This window comes from Cynocephalus volans, chromosome 6 (assembly GCF_027409185.1).
Source record: "Cynocephalus volans isolate mCynVol1 chromosome 6, mCynVol1.pri, whole genome shotgun sequence".
NCBI classification, from domain to species: domain Eukaryota; kingdom Metazoa; phylum Chordata; class Mammalia; order Dermoptera; family Cynocephalidae; genus Cynocephalus; species Cynocephalus volans.
This window is the reverse complement of record NC_084465.1, coordinates 68,539,565-68,564,265: the sequence shown is the minus strand read 5'-3', so window position 1 is coordinate 68,564,265 and position 24,701 is coordinate 68,539,565. Positions and strand designations below refer to the sequence as shown.

The 24,701-nt window shown below is 34.6% G+C and overlaps 1 protein-coding gene across 1 annotated transcript in view; it reads right to left on the bottom strand.

Annotated features, from left to right (window-relative positions):
• The window catches only part of PPP1R9A (protein phosphatase 1 regulatory subunit 9A), a 327,703-nt gene that overhangs the window by 26,320 nt on the left and 276,682 nt on the right, over positions 1-24,701 (bottom strand). Inside the window, 3 exon segments of the mRNA XM_063100030.1 lie at positions 21,129-21,300; positions 21,410-21,506; positions 22,986-23,215. Of these exon segments, the coding sequence (XP_062956100.1) occupies positions 21,129-21,300; positions 21,410-21,506; positions 22,986-23,215 (499 nt within the window).

The window sequence follows — 24,701 nt, the reverse complement described above, 5'->3', positions numbered from 1 at the left end:
GAATGGAGCAGCATGACAGCGGGGCCTGCTCCACATTCTTTCGTGCATTATTCCCCTCAAGAACGGTCATACCTCCTACCACCACCCTGCCTTGCTTGTGCCATTATCAACTGAAATGCTGAGCATAATGAGGCAAGCGTGGTATTTGAAAACTTGAACAGTATCTGTGTATCATTCACAGTCTGCAAGTTCATAAAAGATGGGCCCACTGGGACTTGGGGTGACACATATTGTATTTGGGAGATAGCTCCATGAATCTCAGAGAAGTAGTATAAAATAGTTACCACAAAAGGAGACCTGTAGTGAGTCTTCCTTGAATAGAATCCAGAACAAGTGGCTCTGCCACTAAATTGGGCAATTTACCTAATCTCCCTGTCCCACAGGATCCTCAGCTGCAAAATGGGCATGGTAATAACATAACATAATGATAACTGCATTGTTATGAAGATTAAATGCATTAATAGATATGAAAGTGCTTAGAAGAGTGACTGCTACATAATCACTCAATAAATGTCTACTGACATGAAGAAATTGGCAAGACATTACATGAGTAAAGCAAGCTGCAGAATACCATGTACATTCATTTAAAATATTCAGAATATAGCAACATCAAATACATTTTCTAATGGTAAATATATGCATATAATTGCACAGGAAAACTGGAGATACGCTTCCTCCTGATAACAGTGGTTATTTCTAAAGAAGGTATTAGATTAGGGGGTGTGGGTCAAAGGGTACTTTAATCGTTTTGTATGTTAAAAATTTTTTTAATATTATGTAATTTGTATATGTATTTTTTGAATTGTGTATTACTTGTATACCTAAAATTAATAAAAGAGAAAAAACCACATATTTAGTACATTTTCTTTCAGAGACATCTTAATTCCATTGTAATGTGATGAGCACTGGTGTTTTAGAACTCCACATATCCAGTTGTTAACATGAGCCCAGGGAACTTTGTCAAAATCTGCATGACTATCAGTCCTTCCCACGTAAGAGGGCTGGTCTTTCATTACATATATGGTGATTGTTTGCCTTGCTACCTTACTAACTGCTAGATGATTTGGCCTAAATGTGGCCCTAAGGTTTAGTTTCCAGTTGCTACTTTTAGTATGGTATAGAAAGATGTATTGAATCAGATACAGAATGTAGGAAGTACATCGTTCCAGTTCCAGAACAAGCACAAGATTACTGCTATTTTCTCATCCCCTAATTGGGTCTGGCTTTACTGTTGTAGGAACTATTACATTTCATTTGCTAATCACTGAAAGAATATTAAGAAATTCCTTTTTACCTCTTTACCAACAAAACAATAGAAACTATCTCTATGGTCTTAGACACATAATTGTTTTAGTGTAGTGTTTATACAGTGCAGCCTGAAACAGCCCTGAATCAGTTTATGATCAGCCTACATTCCTGTTCTCAGTGGGCAGAGAGGTCCATATTATGCTCTCCATATCTCAGCAATGACTCTTCAGTATTACACCAGATTGTCCCAAGAAGTGGTGGCTGCCAGTCAGAAAAAACTATGTTAGATGTCCTAAATTCTATCAAATATTATTTGAAACACTTATAAGAGTTGCTTAATTCTGAGAACGTAAAGGGATGCAGAATTTAGATGAAAATGTTAAGGAAAAGCATTTAAATATCTCAGGATTTTTTCAGTACCAGAAGTCTTTAGAATCTGATAGAAGAGATCTGTATAACCTAAAAGCCAAAGAAATGTGAAATCCAATCAAATGAAAAACTGGTTAGGGATAGCAGACTTCTGTGAGTAGAACTAAGAGATCATATGCTGGGTCGAGGGAGGTGGGATGTGTGAATCTCCTTTTCTTGACATTGTCATTGTAGCGTCTTTGACTTGGCAATGGTAAACAAGCACCTATGTTTTCACTAGAGGTTGCTTACAAGAATCTAATCAGTTTCTAGATTAAAATCTCTGGCTATTAGTAACCCCAAGCATGCTAAGTAGGCAATTCCCCCTCCCCCCTTGATTAGTACGGGAAGGATTCAGATCTTATGTCTCTTGTAGAAAGTAAACTAAGTTACTTGATGTGATAGTTATTTTCATAAATGAAAAAATATCTTTAAATCATAGGAAGATTTAGTTATATACAGCACTAGAAAATATAGGTTCTTAATACCTGTGTAACAAGGTTCATAATACCAGTGAAATGCAATAAATGAATAAGAATTTCTTAAGTACTTGGGAATATTGTCAATAATGCCTGCCAATAATAGTACTTAAATAAAATATCAAATTAGAAAATTTAACTGAAAAATTTAATTTTAAATGTTTGTAGGTATTTAATTAACTAAATTTGTAAATTGTTTGGTTCCTATTTACAAACTTAGCTAATTAAACAAAGTTACAGTTAGATAGGAAAAATAGGCTTTGGTGATCTAGGTTGGCTATAGCTAATATGGTATTGTGTATTTCAAAATAGCTAGAAAAGAGGGTCTTGAATGTTATTGCCACAAAGAAATGATAAATGTTTAGGTGATGGATATGTTAACTACTCTGAGGTGATCATTATACAATATATGCATGTATTAAAACAGCACACTGTACCCCATAAACATGTACAATTTAGATAAACAAACAAACAAACAAACAAATAAATAAATATCCCTTAACGGCGATTTGCAAACCAGATTGAAAAACTTAAAGAACTATGTTTTTGATAATATAATTTGAATAAGTCAAACATTAATTTAAAACCAAAATAAATACCTGAAGGTCTTTTTCAGAGTTCAAAAACCCCTTGGTGTCATCAAAACACTCACAAGCAACAGTTCTCAGTGTACCTACATTCTAATGTTTCTCTAGTTTCCTTGAAAGTGGACTTATTTCCTATAGGTCTTAGACATAATTATGGTACACTATTGAAGTAGATCAAATTACTGCATGTCCACCCAAAGGAACTCAGTCATAACCTGATGTTAGTGCTCTGTAATAGTAGAAAAACCCTAAGGATCTGGATACTGTAACTACTGAAACACTATGATTGGTACTATTTCCAGAACTATACATAGAGGAGAATTTTCTGGACCTAATTCCAGAAACAGCTGTTCATCTATTCAGTTTTAATTTTACAGATGCTTTGACCCCTGTGACTGATCATGCTTTCCTCTTGACTGTTAGATATCCTAAGTGAAAACTGTGGCCCACCTTGACAAATCTACAGGGGTCCAGGGCAGCACTTCATATACAAACCACACTCTGTGCAGCATCTTCTCCTTCCTACTTTTAGATCCCTCCACCCTGATTTCCTAGCGTATTCTTTTAGTCAATTTCATCTTAGGTAATCATACAGTTATCTTCCAATCTATGAAACTAAAATTTCCTGGTGAACCAGACCATACACTTAAGTGTAAGTAATACTTTGGAATATAGCTTTCTGGTGAAGTTTCCTTGGAAATGAATTACCCACATTTGGGTTAAAATTATCCTTATTTCCAGAAGATCATCATCTACCTTACAATTCTATTAAAAGCAAATAAAACTGAAAAGCCAAAATAAAATATAAAGTAGTGCACTTTTCCTGAAATGAATAGAATATTAGTAATTTAAAGTTCATTCTGACAAAATAACTTTGCGTTTCCTATTAAACCAATTTTAGATATAGTACTAATGTATACCTCAGTATGACTGGAAGCTCTGGTGACTTTTGTGAACCTATGAAGATGCAATGAGAAATATGATCCAAGGAGAGCTGTCATTTGGCAGTTGAATATCTCTTTCTGAATATCTCATTGATTTGGCAACAAAAGTTTTAGTTTACATGTAGACAGATTCAAAACTTGCACAAAACTAGTCATGCAATCTGGGTACTCTGTTTTCTGAGTAAGAGGACAGATTCTGGCTTTAATGATATGCCAGAAAATAATCAATAATATTGATTTCTCATTCATTTGATGTTCATTAAAATTTTCCATATTGATTTACAGGAATGTGCACCCTTTAATTAATGCAATTCAATAACATTTCATGGTCAAAATTATTTCGGGGGAATTAAGAATTGAAAATAACTTGTTCAGGAAAAATGAAAATTGTGAAACTTTACCAAATTATATTTGTGTGCATAAAAAAAGAAAAAAGCTTGAGTCTACTCCAGAATTACCCCAGCCCCAGTTTAGAACTAAACAATGTGTCAACATGGAATAATGACCTCATTACTCTGTATCTAATACTCTTGTATGAGACGCTGCTGCTGATGCAGCACAAGCATTCACTTTCCCTTTAATGACCTTCCATTTAACACATTCTGGTTTTAATCATGCCTTTAACCTTATTTTAAAATTCTGGGCCCCAATGCTAAAAGTAAATGAATAATGCACTCAAACTCTGCAGGTGTTTGGGCCATGGTGGTAGGGGTCTGGCCGGGCTTCAATCCACAGGTATCTAAAAGAGCCGTGAACATTGAGGGCTCAAGAGAAAGGAAAAAAGGACATAGAACACAGTTTCTTGGAGGAGTCCAATGACCTCTGGAACCTCCTTATCGATGTAAATGACTGCTGGTGATGCTAACCTTTCTTTTTTTCTTACTAAACCTTAAACTATTATTTTAAGCCTAAAAAAAAAACTTCTGTGGCTTTTCTCATTCTTACTTCTCAACTATCCAACTTAAAAATTTCTATTTTGAAATATTTTATCTATAAAGTATACCATATATGAGGGTACTTCAAAAGTTCATGAAAAAAATACAATTAAATGATCATATGAATCTTTCCATCAACCTTTTGAAGTACACTTGTGTATAAGTCACATAAAAAAAGAAAAAGAAAAAAAGACACCTGTGTGTCTCCATCAAGCCTAAACAATAAAATTAGTACTTTTGAAGCCCTCTCTACTTCCTGTTTTTAGTTGTAGTCCTGTTTTTCCTCCTAGTTATTCCACAAATGTATCCTTAAAGAATATACTGATTAGTTTTTCTCACTTTTGAACTTTATATATATATAGCAATAAATTGTATATCATATTCTGAAAATTGTTTTTTGTCTGCTCAACATTATGTTAAAAGGTTTGACTAAGATGAATGCACTTTTCATTGTAGCTATTATGAACAATGTTGCAGTGAACGTTTTTGAACACGTCTTTTGGTGATCATTGACTAGAGTTTCTGGAGGATATACATATACATATCTCAAAGTGAACTTGTTGGGCCATGGAATTTGCACATCTTCCATTTTACTGGAAATATCAAATTGTTTTAAAATAGTTGCATGAATTTTCCTTCTATTCCCATATGCCGGCTATCACATCTTACTGTGAAACTTTATCTTTGCCAATAGTTTCATTTTTGCTAATAAGTTTGAATGTTTACTTATGTTTACTAACCTTTGAGTTTCTTTTGTGAACTGCTGGCTAATGTATTTTGTCCATTTTTCTATGATGTTAGTGTTTTTATGATTGGTGTGATTTCTTAATATATACTGGATAACAATCTTTTTTTCTTAGTTACATGTGCTACATATATCTTCTCTTAATATATCTCTCAATTTTTGGATTATCTTTTCATGTACTTTACAGTGTCTTTTGATAATCAGATTGATTGTCTTAATATTTCTGTGGTCAAATTTATCATATTTTTCTTATTTGGAATTTTTATGTCTTGTTTAAGAAATCATAGAAACATTCAATGTTTTCTTCTAGAAGTTTATATATTGCCTTTTATATTTGAGACTTTAATCTATTGGGAGCTTATTTCATGAATAAGCCCCCATTTGGTGGTCAATTTTCCAGCACCAGTGATTAGTCCATCCCTTCCCCACAGATCTGCACATCAGGTCTGTGTAATTCTCAAACTGACATGGGTGCTTCAGAAGTCAGTCTGCTTCTGAACTGTTCTATTGCTCTGGTCTACTTGTTAACTGCTGAGACCATACCACACTGTCTTACTTTTACTTCACAATGAATCTTGGAATCTGGAAGAACAAGTTCCTTTCCTTGTTTTTTTCCTCAGTAGTATCTTGACTATTCTGGGCCAAGTTGTTCATCCACATACATTTTAGAAACAACTTGCCAAATTCTAAAGAAGATAAAAATCCTGTTCAAATTCTGATTGATACTGTATGAGATATATAGATTAATTTGGCATAATGGTATTTTATAATATTAAGACTCCCTTTCTCTTCCAATTTATGTAGGTCTTTAATGTCTTTCCATGGGTCTTGAGCATCTTTTGTTAAATTCATTCTTGGCTACTATATATATATACACACACACATAGATATTTGCTATTGTAAATGATATCTTATAAAAATTACATTTTCTGTTTGTTGAGATTGATTGATATCTAATGATTCTTAAAGCCATCTATCCTACTAAATTCTTGTAAATTCTAATGATCTGTAAACTCCTGAGTTTTTTACGGTATTCAATTTTATTATCAGTGAATAATGACAATTTTGCTTCTTTCTTTCCTTTTCTTAAATCTTTTATCTCTTTTGCTTGTCTGGTAGCACTTGCTAGAACCTCTAGGACAACACTGAATAGAAGTGGTAATAGTACATTTAGTGGTAAAATATTAAAAGCACTCTTAATTTTAAAGGGAATTCTTGATTTTAACATTTTACCACTTAGCTGATGCCTGATAGAGACTTTTGTTAGCCTCACAATATCAATGTAAGGAGTTCCTCCATATAACTAGTTTGATAAAACTTTTAATCTTGAATAGGTATTAAATCTTATTAAATGTTTGTCTTCATCCACTGAGATAATTACATTCATTTTTCCCCTAGTTAATGTGTGACATATGAGTAGGTTTTCTAATGTTAAACCAACTTCATGTTCTTTGCACAAACACAAATTAGTTATGATATTCTACATATGTATTTTAATGACATTTCTGGATTCAGCTTGCTAATATTCAATTTAGAATACTTAATAGCTTTCAGTGTAACTTTTTCCCCCTCAATAATCCACCTTGAGTATCGACATCATTTTTCTTGAATCATTGCTCTTCCTTTTGAAGTAATCCTTTAGAAACTTATTTTCTGAGGGCCTACCAGTAGAAAATATTTGATTTTTGTCTGAAATGTATTTTTTACTTTTAAAAGATGCTTTTGTTAAATATATAGGTTTACAGTTATTTTCTCTCAGTATTTTGAAGATATTGTTCCTTGGTCTTCTGGCTTCCATTTTTGCTGATGCCAGATTTCAGTCTATTACTCTCTGGACACTTTCAGAATTTTCTCTTTGTCTTTAGTGTTTCATTATAATGTACCTAAATATAGATTTATTTTTTATTTACCACGCTTGGAATTTTTCAGGCATTTAAATCGTTTGCCCTTTAACCCAGTAATCTTAGTTCCAGAAATATATCTCAAAAATATAGCAGAAAAACAAATACATAAGGTGGTTCACTGTAGCACTATTTATAAATAGTAACATATTGTTAGTTCAAAGCAACTAAAACTCTAGCTTTCTCAACTTGCAGAAAGAGGTTTCCCCCATTTCCAAACTTTAGCTGGTTATAAATAACCACAGTAAACATGGACCTCATCCACCCAGTAAAAGGTTTTGCCTGGTGGTCAAATATATCTTAGAGAGGTTATAAAACGCCATGAGAAAAATTGGAAGTGATCGTCTGTGATTCTACACAATTTATAGGGTATTATAAAATTCTTAGTGTCTTGAAAAAGAAATCAAAATAAAACATTAAAAAAGCAGCTAAGTCTGGTATTTTGAGAGTAAAATCTGTGGCACAGATGCCCAGGATATTCTGCTAAGTGAGCCTGTGGATGTCCCAATCTCCCCTAACCCTTGGAATGCTCATTCTGCCAGCTCTGTAAGTCAATTCTTGGGTTCATAAAGAAACCAGGACTTGTTCTAATTAGGTTATTGTCACATTTCATTATTTCATAAAGCTTATAGAAATTCTAAGTTGAGTAAAGCAGTTAAAGATGTCTTTCAACCTGTAGAGCTATTTATAGACCACTGTAAGAGAAGCACTAAAATGCTCAAAACAGTTTATTATTAATGTTACAATGATGTTAAGGACTAAGTTCTTTCTATGTGCTGGGTACTGCTCCAAGTACTTAACAAACATGGTCTCCTCTAATCCTAACATCAGCACTCTAAGTTTTATAGTTTGATAATTATTCCACTTTTCTAAGACCAGAGCAATTAGATAACTTACTTGTAGTCAAACAATTAATAGGTGGAAGAGTTGATATTTAAATATAGGTCTGACTCCAAAACGTGTTATTTCCTACTCTGCTACCTCTGCTGACCCAAGTAAGAGGTATCCCATTTTTCGAAAGGAACAATTTTAGAATTGTTAAATTGTTAGTAAACCAGTTACTTGCTTTATCAATTACATCCTGAAATTCTTCAGGGTAATGTTGTACCTTATAAACAGGTAGATTTCAGATAAAACTATTATCGCACAATCCAAATAAGATATTATCACACAATCCTGATGGCAGGAACAAAAAAATATATTGTTATGGGCTCAGGTGTGTTCTTCCAAAATTTATATGTTGAAGTTTTACCCCCAGTACCTCAGAATGTGACAGTATTTAGAAAATGGATATTTAAAGAAAGAATTAAGTTAAAATAAGATGATTAAGGTGGGCTCTAATCCAATATGACTGGTGTTCTCGTAAGAAGAAATTTGGACATAGTTACAGAAAAACACTATGTGAAAACACAGGGAAAAGATGGCCATCTATGGGCCAATGAGAGACACCTTGGGAGAAGGCAACACTGCCCTCACTTTGAGCTCTAGTCTCCAGAACCATGAGAAAAGAAATTTCTGCTGTTGAAGCCACCCAGTCTGTGGTTCTTTGTTATGGCAGCCCTAGCAAACTAATGCATGTCATTTCAAACTTTTTAAAACTTTGTTTCAGTCTGTTTAGGAGATACAATTATGAGTTGCTGAGTTGCACAAACTCAATAAAGAACCTGTACCATAATCTTACCTCAAGAGTCAGAGTCAATTGGAATATGAAAACAAAATAAGCAAACAGCCCCCAACCCCCAAACTGGTATTTTAGTGTAAACAGCTTCTTCTTAAGATTTTGTTAATTATTTGATATCATATTTAATGAGTTAGACTATAAAGGAGAATTATTTTATAAGTAGATGATCAATTTTACTTTTTCAAACTAGCAGTGGCTTTTATAACTCAGCTGAATCTGCTGGCTAATTACTGCCTAAAAGTGAGTGATAGATCAACAATTCTGAAAACTGGAATGATCAGTTTTTGTCAGAAATTCTCCAATTTTTAATGTGTTTTCGGTTAATTATTCCATTTAAGTTACCTCACTTCATTAGTGGGGTATACATTTCCAAAATATTTTATTTCTGTGAGGACACCAAGAAACAGCATTACTTAAAGCAGGTTGCATTCTAGAGGGAGATATTATTTTGGCTGATGAGCGCTTTTGTTTACATTTACCTCAATTTTTTTTCAGTATAAAATTATTTTGACCTTATTTGGGATTTCATTTACCCATTTATCTTTGTGAACAATTAGATTTATTTATTTATTTATTTTAATGAAGAGAATCCTGGTCACTCAAATGAACGTTCATTCTGCTTACCTTAAAGTGGAGGAAGATTGTTTCTCTACTCCAGAACACAATTGTGCTAGACAGCTTAAATATCATAAAAATTTATTAACCCTATCTTCAACCTATTGCTTGTTAAGATATACAGATCTATACTCCACAAATTACACAGAAAACCATACTTAAGGCATTTGTTAGAAAGTATAACCTGAAGCTATTTCCACTCAATATTTATTAAAAGCTCATTTAAGAACTGTAACGCTTTAGTTGGAGATGTCTTAATAAATATTTGGTCCATCTTCATCTGCAAATATTCTAAATTATACTTGTAGGTATCCACTAAATGAGAATAAAAGTTAATAAAGGAACAAATGAAAGAAATAAAATCCACTTGATTCATCCAAAAGAAGGCCAAAAAAACCATATAAAAAGAACAAAGAGATGATTTGTGTGGGCATGTGTGTGCAGCTTCTAAACCTGGCATTGGCAGTTTGCTGACTGAGACCATCACCAGATATGCCCCCTCAACCTTGGACATCCAAGCCTCCAAAACTCGGCAGTAGTGGCGCCAGTGGCAGCACCGGGGGAAGCAGCACCAGCGGTAGCAGCAGCAGCAGCCGGACTGGGGGAAGCGGAGGCAGCGGAGCCGGCGGCAGTGGTGCCGGCGGCAGCGGCATGAGCAGCAGCAGTGGGGGAAGCGGCAGCGGCAGGAGTGACACCGTGCGGTACCGCCCCGTCACCCAGCAGCCTGGCAGAGTCCAAGCTGACCAGAGAGGTGGCTCCCCGGAGAGGCCCGAGACCCGAGGCAACCACACATGCAATGCACTAGTGGCCAACTGAGTAGTCACTGAGGTAGCCATACCAAATTGGCAACCATAGCAACATCATAGTCAGTCAATAGTGTCAAACCTGTGGACTGTGAAACCCCCTGCCACAATGAATAAACATCAAAGAAAAGATACCAGAAATACGAAAAATCAAGAAAGTACACCACCCAAAGATAATAAATCTCAAGCTCTAGATCCTACAGAACAAGAAGCCCTTGAAATGACTGACAAGGAATTTCGAGTGATAATTCTAAGGAAACTGAATGAGTTACAAGAAAACTCAGCTAGACATCATGATGAAATGAGGAAAAGTATACAGGACCTGAAAGAGGATATGTACAAGGAAATCAATGTCCTGAAAAAAAAGTAGCAGAACTTGCCGAACTGAAGAAGTTATTCAGCAAAATAAAAAACACAACGGAGAGTTTAACCAACAGGCTTGTGGAAGGTGAAGAGAGAACCTCTGAACTTGAAGATGGGCTGTTTGAAATAACACAAGCAGACAAAAAAAGAAAAAAGAATAAAAGGCATTGAAGAAAATCTGAGAGAGATATCAGACAACCTTAAGCGCTCAAATATCCGAGTCATGGGTATTCCAGAAGGGGAGGAAAAAGGAGATTGCATTGAAAACATATTCAACAAAATAGTGGTAGAAAACTTCCCAGGTGTAGGAAAAATCACAGATCTTCAGATCCAGGAAGCTCAACGATCTCCAAACGTATTCAACCCAAAAAGGTCTTCTCCAAGACATGTCATAGTCAAATTGGCAAAACTCAAAGACAAAGAGAGAATCTTAAAAGCTGCAAGAGAGAAGAGTCAAATCACCTATAAGGGAGCCCCAATCAGGCTAACATCAGACTTTTAATCACAAACCCTAAAAGCCAGAAAGGAATGGGATGATATATTCAAAATACTAAAAGACAAAGATTGCCAGCCAAGAATACTCTACCCTGCAAGGCTATCCTTCCGAAATGAAGGGCAAATAGTATATTTCTTAGACAAACAAAAACTGCAGGAGTTCACCACCACACAACCACCGTTACAAGAAATCCACAAGGGAGTACTGGGTTTGGTTCCTGAAAAATAACTACCACTGCCATAAAAACCCAAGAAAAATCAAAACCCACTAGTATAATAAAAATGGCATTCATGAAGAGAAAACAAACAAACAAAAAGGCTATCTACAACCTAAGGAACCAACAAACACAGAAAACAAACAGTAAATCAGAAAGCAAGGAACAAAAGACACCTAAGACAACCAAACAATAATCAATAAAATGCTAGGAATAAATCAACACTTTTCAATAACAACTCTTAACGTTAAAGGCTTAAATTCCCCAATCAAAAGACACAGACTGGCTGACTGGATCAAAAAGCAGGACCCAACTATATGCTGCCTACAAGAGACCCACCTCACCCATAAAGACTCACATAGACTAAGAGTGAAAGGATGGAAAAAGATTTACCATGCAAACAGAAAAGAAAAATAAGCTGGAGTAGCTATTCTTATATCTGACAAAGTAGACTTTAAACTAAACACCATAAAAAGAGACAATGAGGGACACTACATAATGATAAAAGGACTGATCCATCAAGAAGACATAACAGTCATAAATATGTACACACCCAATGTTGGAGCAGCCATATTTATAAAACAAACTCTATTAGACCCCAAAAAGGAAATAGACACTAATACTATAATAGCAGGGGACCTGAACACCCCACTGTAAATATTGGACAGATCATCTAGGCAAAGAATCAGCAGAGAAACATAAGATCTAAACAATACTCTAGACCAATTGGAATTGGCAGATATCTACAGAACATTCCATCCAACAACCTCAGAATATTCATTCTTCTCATCAGCACATGGATCATTTTCCAGGATAGATCACATATTAGGTCACAAATCAAGTCTCAATAAATTCCAAAAAATTGGAATTATCCCATGTGTTTTCTCAGACCATAATGGATTAAAACTAGAAATCAATAACAAATGAAATTCTGGAAACTATACAAACACATGGAAATTAAACAGCATTCTACTTAATGACATATGGGTCCAAGAAGAAATCAAGCAGGAAATCAAAAAATTTATTGAAAATAATGATACATCATACCAAAACCTGTGGGACACTGCAAAAGCAGTATTAAGGGGGAAATTTATTGCATTAAATATTCACCTCAGAAGAATGGAAAGATGGCAAGTGAACAACCTAATACTTCACCTTAAAGATCTAGAAAAACAAGAACAATCCAAACTAAAGTTAGCAGATGGAAAGAAATCATTAAGATCAGAGCAGAACTTAATGAAATTGAAAACCAAAAAACAATACAAAAGATCAATGAATCAAAAAGTTGGTTTTTTGAAAAGATAAATAAAATTGACAAACCATTAGCATGGCTAACTAAAAAAAGAAGAGAGAAGACTCAAATAACAAAAATTAGAAATGAAAAATGTGATATTACAACTGATTCATCTGAAATACAAGGAATCATTCGAGACTAATATAAACAACCATACGCCACCAAGTTTGAAAATCTGGAGGAAATGGATAAATTTCTGGACACACACAAGCTCCCAAAACTGAACCGTAAAGAAGTAGAAAATCTGAACAGACCAATAACAATAAAGGAGATTGAAGCTGTTATCAGAAAGCTCCCAACAAAGAAAAGCCCGGGACCAGATGGATTCACAGCAGAATTTTACCAAACATTCAAAGAGGAATTGACACCGATTCTTTACAAACTATTCCAAAAGATTGAAACAGATGCAAATCTCCCAAACTCATTCTATGAAGCAAACATCATCCTGATACCAAAACCAGGTAAAGATATAACCAAAAAAGAAAACTATAGGCCGATATCCTTGATGAATATAAATGCAAAAATCCTCAATAAAATACTAGCAAACAGAATACAGCAACATGTAAGTAAAATTATTCACCACAATCAACTAGGATTCATCCCAGGGATGCTAGGTTGGTTCAACATATGCAAATCAATAAATGTGATACACCATATTAATAAAATCAAACACAAGGACCATATGATCATCTCTATAGATGCTGAAAAGCATTTGATAAAATTCAACACTCATTCATGACAAAGACTCTCTATAAGTTTGGTATAGAGGGAAAGTATCTCAACATAATCAAAGGCATATATGATAAACCCACTGCCAATATCATCTAGAATGGGGAAAAGCTGAAAGCTTTTCCTTTAAGAACAGGAACTAGACAAGGATGCCCACTCTCACCACTCCTATTCAACATAGTGTTGGAAGTACTAGCCAGAGCAATCAGAGAAGAGAAGGAAATAAAGGGCATCCAGATTGGAAAAGATGAAGTCAAACTGTCCCTCTTTGCAGACGACATGATCCTATATATCGAACAGCCAAAAGTCTCTACAAAAAAACTCTTGGAGGTGATAAAAGATTTCAGCACAGTAGCAGGATACAAAATCAACACACAAAAATCAGTAGTATTTCTTTTCTCCTATAGTGAACATGCAGAAAGAGAAATCAAGAAAGCCTGCCCATTTACAATAGCCACCAAAAAAATAAAATACTTAGGAATTGAGTTAACCAAGGAGGTGAAAAATCTCTATAATGAGAACTACAAACCACTGCTGAGAGAAATTAGAGAGGATACAAGAAGATGGAAAGATATCCCATGCTCTTGGATTGGAAGAATCAACATAGCGAAAATGTCCATACTACCCAAAGTGATACACAAATTCAATGCAATCCCCATCAAAATTCCAATGACATTTTTCTCAGAAATGGAAAGAACTCTCCAGACATTTATATGGAATAACAAAAGACCACGCATAGCCAAAGCAACGCTGTGCAAAAAAAATAAAGCTGAAGGCATAACACTACCTGACTTTAAACTATACTACAAAGCTATAATAACCAAAACAATATTGTACTGGCATAAAAACAGACACACTGACCAATGGAATAGAATAGAGAATCCAGAAATCAACCCACACACCTACAGCCATCTGGTCTTTGACAAAGGCACCAAGCCTATACACTGGGGAAGAGACTGCCTCTTTAGCAAATGGTGCTGGGAAAACTGGATATCAATATGCAAGAGAATGAAACTAGACCCATACCTTTCACCATACACTAAACTCAACTCAAAATGGATTAAAGAATTAAATATACACCCTGAAACAATAAAACTTCTTAAAGAAAACATAGGAGAGACACTTCAGGAAATAGGAATGGACACAGACTTCATGAATACGACCCCAAAAGCACAGGCAACCAAAGGAAAAATAAACAAATGGGATTATATCAAACTAAAGAGCTTCTGCACAGCAAAAGAAAAAATTAACAGGGTTAAAAGACAACCAACAGAGTGGGAGAAAATATTTGCAAAATATACATCTGACAAAGGATTAATATCCAGAATATACAAGGAACTCAAACAACTTTACAAGAAAACAACAAGTAACCCAATTAAAAAATGGGCAAAAGAGCTAAGTAGGCATTTCTCTAAGGAAGATATACATATGGGCAACATACATATGAAAAAATGCTCAACATCACTCAGCATCCAGGAAATGCAAATCAAAACTACACTGAGATACCATCTCACCCCAGTTAAGATGGCTAAAATCCAAAAGACTCTGAATGATAAATGCTGGCGAGGTTGCGGAGAAAAAGGAACTCTCATACATTGTTGATGGGACTGCAAAATGGTGCAGCCTCTATGGAAAATGGTATGGAGGTTCCTCAAACAATTGCAGATATATCTGCCATATGACCCAGCTATTCCACTGTTGGGAATATACCCAGAGGAATGGAAATCATCAAGTCGAAGGTATACCTGTTCCTCAATGTTCATCGCAGCACTCTTTACAATAGCCAAGAGTTGGAACCAGCCCAAATGTCCATCATCAGATGAGTGGATACGGAAAATGTGGTACATCTACACAATGGAATACTACTCAGCTATAAAAACGAATGAAATACTGCCATTTGCAACAACATGGATGGACCTTGAGAGAATTATATTAAGTAAAACAAGTCAGGCACAGAAAGAGAAATACCACATGTTCTCACTTATTGGTGGGAGCTAAAAATAACTAAATAAATTCACACACACACAAAAAAAACCCCAGGGGTGTGGGGGATAAGACATAACAACTACAATTCCTTGAAGTTGATACGACAAGCAAACAGAAAGGACATTGTTGGGTGGGAGACGGGGGAGAGGGAAGAGGGAACGGGGTTTCGGTAAAGGGCCACAATAATCAACCACATTGTATATTGAGAAAATAAAATTAAGAAAAAATATTAAAAAATAAAAAATAAAAAAGAGAACAGAGAAAGAGAACAATTTAGAAACAAACAGTAAGGTGTTAGATTTAAACTCACATGTCAGTAAATAAATTTGTAAATGCATCTAAAATATAAAGATCGATAGACTGTAACAAAAAAACAACTCTATGTTGCTTATAAGATACATCGAAAGGTGGAAAGCAAAAGATGGAAAAAAACATACCATATGAACATTAATCAAAGGAAAGCTGATATAGCTCTTCAAATATTGGATAAAGTAGACAAAATGAATTATTAGATGTAAAGATGGACATTTCCTAATGATCAAAGGATAATCTATCAGGAAGATATAATAATTCTAATTGAATATACCTATTAACAACTCTTAAAACACATGAAGCAAAAATTGACATAACCAAAAGAAGAAATACATAAATTCACAATTATAATGTAAGATTTTTAAACACATCTCTCAGTATCACATTCTAAGAGTTTTGAACAACCTGGTTAAAAAGTTTGACCTGACATACGTGACAAACTTCTACCCGAGCGCCAAACTAGATCAACAGTGAGCAAGTGCCATGACAACTTATCCATCCCCTTTCCCCAGTAATTTCATTGCTTTTACTGAACACTACTGAACAGACTGTATATTTGTATGATGCCATTAGTCTACACTAAAGGTTACTGTGTGAAAATGTTCTAATAAAATCATTAGGTGATTTAATATAAGGATATTATCAATATTAATAGCAGTTTGCTACAAATCTTGCCTTATTTTATCTTGTTCCTAGTAGTTGTACTTCTCTTGAGCAGATGTTTTGTTTTTATCTTATGAACACTGTATATAATGTAATTGACAAGGTTTTCCTTTTCCTTTTGGCAACCAGAAAGCTTAGAACCAAATTAAGTGTCCAGCCTCAAAAAGAGCGTATGGTATACACACTTGCAGAATCATCTTTGGTTCCACCGTCTCTTCATCCTCATTTTCTCTTATCTGGCCACTTTCAATTCACCCTATTCTGTCTTATAACATACATCTCCAAGTTACTTCTATACAGTGCCTGAATGAGGGAATTATAAGAATTTAAAAAATACACAGGTGGTAGGAAAGACAGATAGCCTTAATGGTGGTTGGTTACTTCTTCTTCTTCTTCCTGATAAAGATCTTATTTAAGTCTGAGTAAATTTCAGAGAACTCAGATTCCATGCAAACCAATATGCTAATAACTGGGTCACAACAAGCAAATACCAGGTAGATGGGGACTGATGACCAGAGAATTGGCTGGCTTGAATATCTAAGCAGACTCATGTCCACAGTCCCGGGTTTGAAACCAGGTATACTGGGTTCAGGATACTGGTGCAGACTAACCTCTTAGAGATCTACTTGTGGGGAATCTGGGGCCATTTTGTGGAAAAAGAGTAAGGGAAAGCAGAGAAAACAAAAAGGTATTAATTATTTTCATATCTTTATGCTCCTGATCCCAGGATATTTTAAAATTAGCTGGAAAGTAGCTAAGAAATATTCTTATTTTTAAAGACACCCAGGATTGAGTAATTAATTCCAGCCGTAATCTATTACGAATGTCTGAACTTTCCTACATTCTACAATTTTGCAATTTAAGTCTTTTTCTTCTTGCTTAGTTCTCATGAGAGCTAAGGAATAGTAAGTAACTAAAGGAACTAAGTATAAAATGCTTTATACAGGTATAACACTCCATTTTCACACTTTTGGGAAGATAACATGCAGTGTTAACTGGTGGTCCACTGACTGAATAATTGGATGTGAGAAAGAAGCAGTATCAAACTTCACAAAAAGATCCTTGAATAACATTTACAAACCTGCAAGCAACTCAGTTCCTGTCATGCCTCAAAACTGTTACTGGGTCCCAATACTTACAAAATTATGTACAAACTCTTCTTCAGGTATTCAAAGCCTACATTTTACTCTAGGAATACCCTATACCACTCCAAATGGCCCCCCACCTTTAGCATAAAGCCTATGAGTTAGGAAAAAATTATCCTAATTTTATTGAATTTTTCTCTTCTTTGAATTCCCTCATTTCTTAAGATACTTATATAGTTCATTAAGTTCTATTATCTGTCTCCTACTGAACTCTTCCTCTTCCTCACCCTTGATCCTAACCACCCCACAAATTATATACCTTGTTGTATACTTGGCAGGGCCTAGGACTGACTTTCTACCTCGCAGCCACCCTTCCACTTGCAAGTCAGTGTGCCACCTAAAGCATGCCTCCTAGAAGCAGGTTTTCAGTGGTTGAAATAACCCCCCTTCTCATACTTACTCAGACCTCTCATGATAGGACAATCATAATAAATACGTAACTTCCACCTATTGGTCCTAGTCTTTCTCTTATTATCTCTATGGAATGCGCATAATCCTTCTCTTAAAAAAACAGCCTATAAAGTATTTGAAGCTGAAAACAGTATAATTATAAAGACCCTGGAATACTGAGAACCTCAGGCAGAGCATATTGTTTCAGTGACTATTCTAGAGAATCTAGTAAAACTAAGACTACAACCCTTTAACTTACCAAGATCTCTTAACAACCCTGTTCCCTGCTCTTATTCTAATTCTAGCCCTATTTAAGCATTAAGAAATGACAAACATGAAATGTAGTAGGGCAAAATTATCATTTTTCCTGTCCTGGTGAATAGGGAAAATAATGTTTGACCAGCACACTGTTGTAAACTAGAATGCATTTGGGGTCTCTAAAGGCTCTAGGTGAAAAAAAATTGTCACCTTTGCTTTATGTAATTATAATAAGAAAAAAGTATTAGAATGTATTAAATAATAAATTTGTATGTATAATTTTTATCAAAATTTTAACGAGATACTTGAGTTGGCTTAGTTTATAGAGAGAAACATACAAATGGTGTTCAAATATAATTTTAACTGTGATAAATTTCTTCATGGTTTGAAATGGTTTTATCCCTCAAAAATTTACAATAATTCAATATTGAGAGTTCCATAATTAACCCATTCCCAGTTGGGAAGCTCTGTTCTAGAAGTGCATAAGACCACGTGCAGAAATGTCTGCTTACAGGCTCTTCTTTTCCTCCTTCACTTGCCTTCCCTTTTCTTTCTTTCACTATTTCACTTTTTGTAATGTGTCCGGGCAATTGACATCAACTATATGTCAATGAAAGACAGATTTTCATTGACCTATAACTGATGATCCTTTTGCTTCATGAGCTACCTCAAGGCCTAGAAACATGTTAACCCACTCATCTTGGCACTCCAGAGCTCGGAAAGCAAATCACAGCTGGATAGTCCATCAGAAGTGGAGAAGATGACATGGCATCTAGATGGACAGAAACCAGGGGAACTGACTGTAATGGCTGTACCTATCCTGCAAAAAGGTGGGGGGGGGGGGGGTCTTTAAATGCTGAATGGCCTGTGTTAGGTCTGCAGCCTTACTCTCCTTTCGAAACCTCTAGTACTTCAGTGTTCCCTAGCAACAGAGGCAAAGGATCAATTTAGAAAACCGCTTTCCAGAGCATTCCTATCTAGCTACTGACCAAGCCATTTTAGTTCATGTGATCCAGCAACTGAAATTCAAGAAGATTTATCAATGACTGTCCTCAGCAGCAAAACTGGAAGAGCGCTGCTTGATATGTACGCTACTAATGTCTGAAATGACTGATTCTACCTCTATGGCACAAGCATGGATTGGTTTCAGTAAGAATTAGTAGTCTCTGCATCTCACTGTGAACCGACAGTGTTGCTAGAGAAACTGATAATTATGTGGCAAAATGGAGAGTACAGAATAGAAAAAGGGTTCAGAAGAAATGTAAGGTTTTGATCCAAGTCAGCATGTTAATAGTATAGTTTGTTGACCTTCTTTAGTCATCTAATTTAATAAATACCATTAATTATATGTTTGACAAGATACAGATTTCCAAATTAAAAGAAATGAATAAAAATGAATAGTTACTGGCTACTGATCATACTTTGTGTATGCCACAGCAAGAACATGTATTTACTACAAACTACAATTATTTAAAGTTAAGATATCTAAAAAGGTGAGCAAAACATATTTATATCCGAAGAAAAACATTGGAAATCAAACCAATCTCATAGTGTCCCAGGTATAAAAATTATAATTCCATAAAAGCTTTAATAAAATTACATTTTTTTTGCCTCGTAAACTAATTTATATACCCTCAAAACATCCTATAAGGTGGTGAAAAAAGAATTATTATTTTTATATTATACATAGTAAAATCAAGCTAGAGAAGCTGACTGATCTTCCTAAAGTCACATCGCTCCTCAGTTAGTGGTAATATGATGCTAAATCTTCCTCTTTCAGCCATCCAAGAGGCATTATTTATAAATTATATTCCCTTTAAGAAAACTCATCAGAAGACATAAACTAGTGAATAGATTCAAATCTCTAGATATCACCTTAATTTTAAATAAAGATTTTCAGTACTTTTCATTTTCAATGGTTAAGAGGTTAGTTCTAAAAGTTAATAATAGGACATAAACGCTTGTTTATCAAGCAAAATCTCATTGGGGACATTTTAATATGTGAGAAAGATGATCAAAAAAATAAACAGATCATTATTAACAGGTTTTTACTGCACATTAAATTGCTGCCTGTGAGTTGTCAGTCCTATCATGACAATCCAGCTGCACAACGTTCTTTTATTGTCACTTTCCAAGGACTATTATGCATGTATTTAAAAAACTGAAACCAAAAGTTTTACATCCTCCTGTGTATTTAGCTTTATGAATCTTAAACATTTTCTAATTTATAAATATAGATATTAAAACATTCATTCACACTCATATACACACAACCCATGAACAGTGTGTTTTCAGGAAAATAAGTGATTTATTTACAGTTGGTGTATGAAAGAAGACAACTATTTACAATAGAAAATATGTCCAGTGTTTTGGTCTTATTTCGTCCTTGATAGGAGAGATGTGAGAAGCACTAATTAGATAGCAAGGTAAAAGAACAAAACTGTACAGTACTTCTCAACTAAATGAATTCCAAGTGCTAGAAGCAGGCAGTCAGCCTTCTGATGTTATAGAAAAGATCTTTAGTCTAGCGATTTACAAATTCTAAGCCTTACTAATTAATACACAAGTAGTGCAACTCACCTTAGATGGGATGGAATATCATCTTTATTTTTTTTGTTTTTTATTTTTTTGCCAGCTGGCCAGTATTGGAATATCATTTTTAAAGCAGTTTATTAAGTCTTCCAATTTTATGATGGTTTTAAAATAATATTTGGTGTGTCTTTAGTTGGGATTTTGTTAATTCTTTACATTAAAACATTCATGTTTTGATAAGGCAAAAGCTAAAATGATACACTCCTACTTTGACAGGACTTTTCTCTTTCCCAGAATAGGAAGGCATTTTCAACTTTTAAATCTCTGGTCAGAAAAAGAAGAATATAGAGCCAAATTACACAGTCATTAAAAACAATCTTTGTGGTTAGGTTAAACAAACCTTGACTTAAACCATCTTGACAAGATGTCTGCTTGACATCCAAGTTCTCCATGGTATCTCCTTTAGAGACTTCACCAAGAGAAGTTCTTCTCTCAAAAATGTTGTTGTTATTGTTAACTTGAGTCCCATTTTGCTTCAACAGCCTGAACACCTCAGCTTCCAAATCTCTAATCTAGGAGAAGAAAAAAAAAAAATCTATTCATAAAACTCTAACCAGCACTCCTCTCTAAGTACTAGGCAAAACCACCTTATTATTTAGTGGATTTTAGAGTACAACTCACCCTCACTTGTAGGCCTTGAACTTCTACAACATGAGCTTTTTCCAAATCTTCTATTTTCTTTCTTTCTGCTTCCTGTCTTTTGATGAAATCAAGCTCTCTTAAGAAGAAAATAATAGATCTGATTGTATCAAACACTCAATAAACAAGAAAATGTGGAAGTTCTTATCTGAAGCATTAAACTTCACAGTGGGATAAACAACTGAATAGCTATTTAAATAAACAGAACTCAATCATACCTAGAGAAAAAGTATGAAAGAAAATAAGACATCTTTCATGGGTCACAAAGTAAAGAAAAATGCTTTGATTCTACTTATTATGATTTTCTTCTGTAGCTCCTGATTATAGAGCACCCATAACATTTAGATAGGAGCTATGGCACTAATGACCCACCTTGGGTAATTTAGTGGAAATAATTACATGTCAGGTAGAAATAATTCCATATTTCCAATATCATACACATTGTAAATTGATGGAACTGGATGGTAAGAGCTCAAAAAATATAATTGTAATAAAATTTCTTTCTATAAATAAAAGTGGAGAGGAGGCTGGTTGGAGTAGAAACACTGAGGGGAGCATTCACCTACACACTAAAGGATAATATGGGGAGAAGGAGAAATAGCTCCATTTTGAAAGCCTGAAATAGAATATGCAAATTTAATAAAATTTATTATAAAATTATTACATGAAGGAGAGTTAGGGATGATATTTTTGGCAAAAAGAGTTAAAAATAGTAATGTATTTAATTCACAGTCACAAAGAGCAATTACAGCAATCTCTTTTAAATATTAAAAATATTATTTTCGTAATAGGAAATAACAGAGATATGGTCCATCTTACATATATGCTCAGCTTCTAAGGCTTGGCATGGAAGATCAGAAAGGTATTCACACTACCTTTTTGTTTTAGCTAGGCAGAAGTAACTGATGGAAAAATCGAGTAAAAATCTCCCTGGTTTCCCTGACATTACATCAAGATCCAACAGGTGGAAGCAAAGCTGCAGTAGCTCAGAAAGAGCTGTTGAAATTCAAAACCAGAGTGGGGTGACTATCTTCTCACTGTAGAGAACTCAGGCCCTTGTGATTCTCTCAACAGCTGAGATATGCAGAGTGGGAGGGCAGTGGGTCTTGCTAGTCAATATTTACACTGTCTGTAGTGGGAAAATTCTGCAGTTACTGATTCTAAGAACAGAGCTAGGAGCAGCTTGATCTAGGCCCCAACTTCTGCTCTGTATGCACTATATCTGATAGTCAGTCATTCTGTGTGACTTCAGTTGGGCTTCTTTCCTCTAAATCACAGAGATATTTCAAAAAGGATGAAAAAATTCAAATGTTTTAACAGTTACTATCAATGATTATCAAAAAAATTAGGTTGCCAAAAAATTGTAAAATATACTAAGTATAATCTCATATGAAAAAAATGACGGATGTGGTTTCCAAAACTTAACGTCTATTTATGCTGCACTGAGAGGGATAATTCTGCTGTCATCTCTTCTATTACACTAGCTATGACAAAATTTTGGGACATAAACCTTCTTTAGACACACACAACTATTCTTTAGTCATTAGATGCTGCTTACTTTTGTTGAAAATCCTTGATCAATTTCTTTGCCTTATTATATTTCTTTTCCAAGGCCTGATACTGGCTTTGAGTCTCTTTGAGATGTTCATTCACTGTGTGGCATAATGTTTGAGCCTCAATCCAGTAGCTCTCCAACTTCAACATCCTTTCTTTATTCTCTTCTATGTTCTGTTGGAGTTGGGTTTTTTCTAGTTCCCACCTCACTTTCTCATTTTCTGCCGCCTGCAGCTGAAGAAAGCAAATGTCAGGGCAAGGATAATTTGGGTACTTCTGTAGCAAAAATCTCATATTTTTATAGCGTGTCTTAGATTAAATTCCACTGTTATACATACTCAATATTCAAAACACCTTGAGATGAGAAGAGCAAGTTTTATTTTCATAATTTTGTAGATGACAAAATGAAAGCCTTGAAAAAGCAAAATGATTTGTCTGAGGTCATACATTTGATAAATGATAAAACATGGATTTGATTCCAACTCCCATGATCTTTCCATCATACCATGTGGTCTGAAATTCTGTGAGCAGTAAAAGATGCTTTAGAGTTTGATTGATTATATCTAATGAATGCCAGTGTGTTATCTTTGAGAGTTTTTTAAATGTATAATTATATGTAAAAAATCAACTAGAAAGGGAGTGGAGAGAGGCAAGGAGGGAGAGAGAGAGAGGGATGGAAGCACAATACGGCCTAATGGTAATGAGGGGGACTCTGGAATCATTCAGCTTAAATTTGAACCCCAGTTCTGCCATTACTAGCTGGTAAACTGGACAAGTAATTGAAGTTCTCCAGGTTCAATTATATCATCTGTACAATGGAACTGTGATATAACACATCAGCATGCTTGGAATAGATCCTTGGGCATAACAATCATCTGATAAATGTTAGCTATTTTTACTTCACTTTTAACCCTTTTATTGATATTATTAAGTCTTTATTTCAGTTGACATGAACACAGTCTGTAGCTAATTATTTTACAGGCAGTGTTATGAATTTCTAGAGCCTTATAAACCTCAATTCCCATAAATGTATAAAAGATAGTATAAGTAAAAATATAAACCATTGCTTGATTGATTTAATCTCTCCAATGGAAGAGAAAGGCAGCTTTTTGTGGTTTCTGCCTCCAGGGACTCTTAGGAATAGACAGTATACTAGTCTAACACCCTCATTTCTACAGAAATTCAAGACCGATCCTTTAGGTGAGGGCTTAAAAGTCACTTATTCAAAATAACTGTCTGGCCTTCAAACTAGTGCTTTATCTACTTCATATACCTTCTTTAACATCCAAAAGGATGCAGAGTCATTACAAACTATCAATGTTCAAACTCAAGACATTCCAAAATCAAGACATTCCAAAATCATACAGCATTCAGCAAATGGAAATATGTATTTATATGAACATATATACATACACACACACACACACACACTCTTTTCAATTAAACACATTTACAAAACAGATGACAAAGTAAAAAGGTAGCCAAAAACTTTCCAAAATTAGGAATTCTATTATCAACACGGATAATAAAGAATCAAAGTAAAGTAAGCTGAACTGTAGCTGTTATGTGCCAATTTAATAAAGAGAAAAATACAAAATACTAATTTAAAATAATTTCTAAGTTTAAACGTTGATAGTCTAACACATAACTCTGTTAAAGCACTTACTATCACAGGGGAATCTTTTTCCCTTGCTATAACAAACAATTTTTAAAAATCTTC